The sequence below is a fragment of the Piliocolobus tephrosceles genome, chromosome 15 (genome assembly GCF_002776525.5).
Source record: "Piliocolobus tephrosceles isolate RC106 chromosome 15, ASM277652v3, whole genome shotgun sequence".
Classification (NCBI taxonomy): Eukaryota; Metazoa; Chordata; class Mammalia; order Primates; family Cercopithecidae; genus Piliocolobus; species Piliocolobus tephrosceles.
Genome location: NC_045448.1, coordinates 65,726,328 through 65,732,327, shown reverse-complemented (window position 1 = coordinate 65,732,327; position 6,000 = coordinate 65,726,328). Strand labels below are relative to the sequence as shown.

The 6,000-nt window shown below is 46.5% G+C and overlaps 1 protein-coding gene across 1 annotated transcript in view; it reads left to right on the top strand.

Annotated features, from left to right (window-relative positions):
* Positions 1-353: 353 nt before the first annotated feature.
* RAB1A (RAB1A, member RAS oncogene family) overlaps positions 354-6,000 on the top strand; it is a 47,642-nt gene continuing 41,995 nt past the window's right edge. The window contains exon 1 of the mRNA XM_023224096.1: positions 354-872. Within this exon, the coding sequence (XP_023079864.1) occupies positions 850-872 (23 nt within the window). The 5' untranslated portion in view covers positions 354-849. The remainder of the gene's footprint in view (positions 873-6,000) is intronic.

Genomic DNA, 6,000 nt, shown 5'->3' with positions numbered 1-6,000 from the left:
CCAGGGAGCCCCTTGACTTCCCTTCTGTCCTTAGAGCGGACGTCCTCCGACCAGCCTCCAACCAGCGCCACCAGGGTGGCGCAAGCCTCAAACTGGTCAGGTCAGCAAAAGTCGCAAGGGAGGCAGGAGCCGACACGCGTGTCCCCCGGCCCCCTCTCCGCTCCCGCACCCCGGCAGTCCCTCAGTTTGACCACTCCCTCCGGTCCTTTGCCTCCCTCGACCCCCAGCCTCCGTCGGCCGCCAGCACCACCCTCCGCCCCTCTCCGCCCCCTCCTCCGTGGGGCGCTGACTCGCCCGGCTGCCACGTCTCACTGATGACATCACCAGGGCCGCTCGGCCTTAGCCAATCCGCCAGGGGGAGTCCGAGCGAAGTCCTAGCCAGCGAGTCAGAGGGGAGGGGAGTAGGGAGGGGCGGAGGGGGGGGAGGTGAGGGAGTGGGGAATGGGACGGACGACAACCCTTCAAGTACGCATGTCCCCGAGGCGCGGCGCTTGGCGGGAAGCTGAGTCCTGGCCTCTGCGCCTCACTATCTGTCCTCAGCTCGCGTAGCCGCACTCGCGACTCCCTTTCCCGGCATGCCAGGCGGTGCGGCCGCCCTCTGGGCTGTGTAAAGGCCCCTCGATCTAAGGCTTCCCTATTTCCTGGTTCGCCGGCGGCCATTTTGGGTGGAAGCGATAGCTGAGTGGCGGCGGCTGCTGATTGTGTTCTAGGGGACGGAGTAGGGGAAGACGTTTGCTCTCCCGGAACAGCCTATCTCATTCCTTTCTTTCGATTACCCGTGGCGCGGAGAGTCAAGGCGGCGGCTGCGGCAGCAAGGGCGGCGGTGGCGGCGGTGGCAGCTGCAGTGACATGTCCAGCATGAATCCCGAATAGTGAGTTTAGGAGAGCACTGGTCGGCTGGGTCCGTGGGCCAGCTTGGGGGATCTTAAAGGGGGCGAGGAGGGTTGGGGCGGAAGTCGGGGCATCGGCTGGGGTGAGGCGAGGGTGATGGGTCAGGAGAGGCTGGCGGCCGGGAGTCGGGCCCCATTGTCTGACGCGGAGGGGCGGCCGGGCGGGGGGAGGGGTCGGGTCGGAGGGGTGAGCCGCCCGGGCCTGGACCGGGTCAGGTTGGAGGGCCTGACTGCGGGGCGGGTGCTGAGGAAGTCTGCCCAGGGGCCTGGGGCGGTGTGAAGAGGTAGCTTCTCTCGGAGGCAGTGACTTTTGAAGGAGGACTTGTTTCTAAGAGGAGGGGATGGGGTGGGAGAACGCTTGTAGAGGGCACTGGCAGACCTTGCGCCCGCACTCTGCGGAGCTGTCAGGATCCTCGGGGTGGAAACCAGCTTTACTTGTAAATCCTGAGCTTGTTGGCTCTCTTTCCTTCCATCCTCCCCGCCAGGTTTCAGGTAATATGGATGCTTTTCGGGACTGCGTGGGATTGAGGGAAATGAGTAGATGGGGAGAAACAACTGAACATTTTTTAGTTCTCGTTTTGAGTTGTGTCTTGGAAGAGTTCTTTAAGAGCTCGCCAGGTCCATTGCCCTCCTAAAAACCTGGGCATTTGTGAGAATTTTTTTTTTTTTTTTTAAAGAGGACACCTAAGTCATTTTGCCTTCTGTAGGTCAAGGGAAAAAAAAAAAAAAAAAAACAACTAAAGCCAAGGAATGTGTTTCTGATACTCGCAGATTAAAGGAAGCTTGCTGTCAAGTTGAAAGAGAAACGAATGGGACCTATGATAGATCTGTATGTAGTTTTAGATTACCTGCTTGGATGCTTGCAGATAGGGAATGAGGTTCCATGACGTGTCATGAAAAGTTAATGCATTTCTTTTTCTTGCTTACTCAAGAAGTCACCACAGCAGATGTGACACACCTGGCACCTTTCCTGGGAACTGATGTTCACTTCCTTTGGGTAGTTTGTTGGGCTCTCTTCAGTGGCCCTGTAAAAATTTCCTCTACAGTTTACATGTATGTAAAGTAATGAATAATTGTAAGAGACCGAATTGGTATTCCTTTTCAGTGTTAAAGGCCTTTGAGGGATGGGGGAAAATCAGTATTTGTTGTAAAAGTTGAGTTTATTTGCTACTTTGGTCAAAGACTGCTAAACATTTCCCCCTAAAAGGTCCACCCACCAGTTTAGCTGACTGTCATATGTGTGTCACATGGCTCTTGCAAAATGCTTTCTTCAAGTTTTGTAATACTGTGGCTTGATGCTGAAATCTTTTGCACTATACAGAAACCGTAGTATTTCATTAGAATTTCATGCTTTAGAAGTTAAGGATAGTGTTGTTGTAGTGACATTTGCTGTGTTGACAGTTTAAAAAAATTTTTTTTCAAGGGCTCCAAGGACAAAGTTGGTTTTGCACAGTTGAATGGAGTTGAACTTGAGGTTCTTAATTTAGTAGTTTTCTTGGTAACAATAAAGAACATGGATTTACTGCTTTATCGAGGTTTATAGACCTCTACTGTTCAGGAAATTTTCTGAATTTGCTATAAGTATATATATGTTTATTACTGTAAATAAATCTTCAAGATTAGTCGAGAGCTTTGACAAGTTACTCAACCTCTGAATTTTTTTCCACTTTTGTAAAATAGGATAATTGGAGTCATTATTACTGTCAGGGTAGTGGTGAAATTCAAATGTGTATAAAAGAATTTGGAAAACTGTATGAGCATTCTTCAGGTTGTATGTATCCGTTTCATGAAAGGCATTCTATTAGTACTAGGATTTAGAAATATAATTCTTGCACTTAAGAAGTTTAGATATAGGCCGGGCTCCGTGGCTCAGGTCAGTAATCCCAGCACTTTGGGAGGCCAAGGCGGGCGGATCCCGATGTCAGGAGATGGAGACCATCCTGGCTAACATGGTGAAACCCCGCCTCTACTAAAAATACAAAAAAATTAGCCGGGCGTGGTGGCGGGCGCCTGTAGCCCCAGCTACTCAGGCTGAGGCAGGAGAATGGCGTGAACCCAGGAGGCGGACCTTGCAGTGGGCCAAGATCTAGCCACTGCACTCCAGCCTGGGCGACAGAGCAACACTCCTTCTCAAAAAAAAAAAAGAAAAAAAAATTATTTATTTTTTTTTTGAGAGGGAGTTTCAATCTTGTTGCTCTGGCTGGAGTGCAATGGCGCAAATCTCGTCTCATCGCCACCTCCGCCTCCTGGGTTCAAGTGATTCTCCTGCCTCAGCTTCCTGAGTAGCTGGGATTACAGGCATGTGCCACCACGCCTGGTAAATTTTGTATTTTTAGTAGAGACGGGGTTTCTCCATGTTGGTCAGGCTGATCTCAAACTCCCAAGGTGATCCGCCCGCCTCAGCTTCCCAAAGTGTTGGGATTACAGGCGTGAGCCACCGCGCCAGGCAGAAATAGGTTTTATACATGTCAAACACCAGTAGATATAGCAAATTCCAGATGTGTGGCATGGATGAGAGCAACAGGATTTCAGGGGGATGGTGGGTTGTGATTAGCTATCTGGGTTTTGAAAGACTTTATAGAAAAGAGACCTGAAAGGGAATTATCAGCAATTAGATTTGGAGGAACAGAGGGATTGAGGAGGAATTTTCAAGGAGAAGGAGGAATGGCTCATAAATGACAATGACAGTAATTAATAAGTAAATACGGTGTCAAATCATCCTTGCTTTTGAAGACTGACCTCAATGGGATCAAACCCAGAAACAGTTTTTATATTTTTTTCTGGAATCAAATACATGAATATCTGGCCTACTATATTTGTGTTCTAGACTGTCTAGTAAAATAATACAGGAATTTGGGAAAACCTTTGCAAAAGTGTTAGTGAAAATTACTTAGGGTGAGAGGAAGTGAGGGATATTTTATTAGGGGAGGTCACAAGGGCAGTGAGCAATCGGATTTTCAGCTATCTGACTTTAGCGGTTTCTTTTTGTTTTAATGGAGCTTGTTATCTTTGTAAAAGTAATTAGAGAAAATTTGGAAAATCAAGGAAAGAAAGAAAAGTTCTTTAGTGTTTTATCACCCAAGTACAAGTTCCTTCGTTTTTAACATCTTGTTCCAAACTCCAAAGTCTTACGCTTTCTCTTCAGTTAAAACTTTAATGGGTGGATGCTTTTCCTGCTTCCAGTATGTTATCTTAGTAACTTAACAATAGTATATTAGCTAATGTTTACGAATCTACTCCAGATGTTCCTTAACTTACTTTGGTTTATGATTACTAATTTGTATTCTTTTAGAAATTTATAATCTGTGTTACGGGTGCTGCTAAATTGATAGTGAAAATGGAATCTTGACAAAAAAGATTCTGAAGCAACAGAATTTTTAGATTTATGTTGGTTTACATAAGGGTTGGTAGCTGTATTTTTTTTTGAGATGGAGTCTTGCTCTGTCATGCAGGCCTTGGCCTCCCAAAGTTTTGGGATTACAGGCCTGAGCCACTGCGCCTGGCCATTTTTTTTTTTTTCGTGTTTTCTTTTCATTTGTTTTGAGATGGAGCCTCACTCTGTCGCCCAGGCTGGAGTGCAATGGTGCGATCTTGGCTCACTGCAATCTCTGCCTCCCCGGTTCAAGTGATTCTCCTGCCTTGGTCTCCCGATTAGCTGGGATTACAGGCATGTGCCACCATAACCAGCTAATTTTTGTATAGAGTACCCAGCCATCACTACCAAAAATATGTTGGTTAGGCCGAGGCAGGTGGATCACCTGAGGTCAGGAGTTCAAGACCAACCTGACCAATACGGCAAAACCCCATCTCTACTAAAAATACAAAAAATTATCCGGGTGTGGCGGCTGGTGCCTGTAATCCCAGCTACTTGGGAGGCTGAGGCAGGAGAATCTCTTGAACCTGGGAGGTGGAGGTTCCTGTGAGCCGAGATCACACCATTGCACTCCAGCCTGAGCAACAGAGCAAGACTTGTCTTAAAAAAAAACAATTGAAAGTATAATCTGAACAGTTAAAAAAGGAGATAGAAAGGGCCATCAAAGCTTTTTTTTGAGGATCTGAAGAAAAATATGGATTTTTTTTAAAGCTACGTTTTGAAGCAGGCAGTGATTATTTCAGCACATTAAGAAATGCTTAACATGGCCAGGAGCAGTGGCTCACACCTGTAATCTCAGCACTTTGGGAGACCGAGGTGGGTGGATCATTTGAGGTCAGGAGTTCATGACCAGCCTGGCCAACATGGTGAGACACTGCCTCTATTAAAAGTAAAAAAATTAACCGGGTGTGGTGGTGCATGCCTGTAATCCCAGCTACTGGGGAACCTGAGGCAGGAGAATCGCTTGAACCTGGGAGGTGGAGGCTGCAGTGAGTTGAGATCATGCCACTGCACTCCAGCCTGGGAGACAGAATGAGACTCCTTCTCAAAAAAAAAAAGAAAGAAATACTTAACATTATTCCCATGATTATTCTCATAACATTTTCCATAATCCCCTGGCTTTTAGTGGATTTTTTTGGTGTCAAGAAAATAATTTTGATTGCTTCGTCTTTAAGGAATGTGTTAAGAATAAAAGGTGTACCTGTCTTCAGTATACCAGCTAACTATAGTAGGAAGAAGTATAGTAGTCTACTTGGATCAACTATAATTCTTTAATGCAGAAAAAGTTCAATTACCTTATTTTTAGTCCCCATCCCCTTAAGTATATCCTGGCTCCAGAATCTCTCAAAATGTTATCAGTCTTTCAGACTTTGCTCTCCTTTCATGTTAGACTCAAGAAACATTTGACCTTTTTTTTCTTTTCTTGCATTGTGTTTCAAATAATGTTTTAAAAAACTTAAGTGTTTGAAAGAGAAATCAGGTTGCCTTTGTGACTTTTGGTGGTGGTTTGAAAAACTCAGAAAAGTTTAAAGAAGAAAGCTAACTAGTATTCTTATTGTCCAGAATATGATTTTTTTTTTTTTTTTTTTTTGAGACGGAGTCTCGCTCTGTCGCTCGGGCTGGAGTGCAGTGGCCGGATGTCAGCTCACTGCGAGCTCCGCCTCCCGGGTTTACGCCATTCTCCTGCCTCAGCCTCCCGAGTAGCTGGGACTACAGGCGCCAGCCACCTCGCCCGGC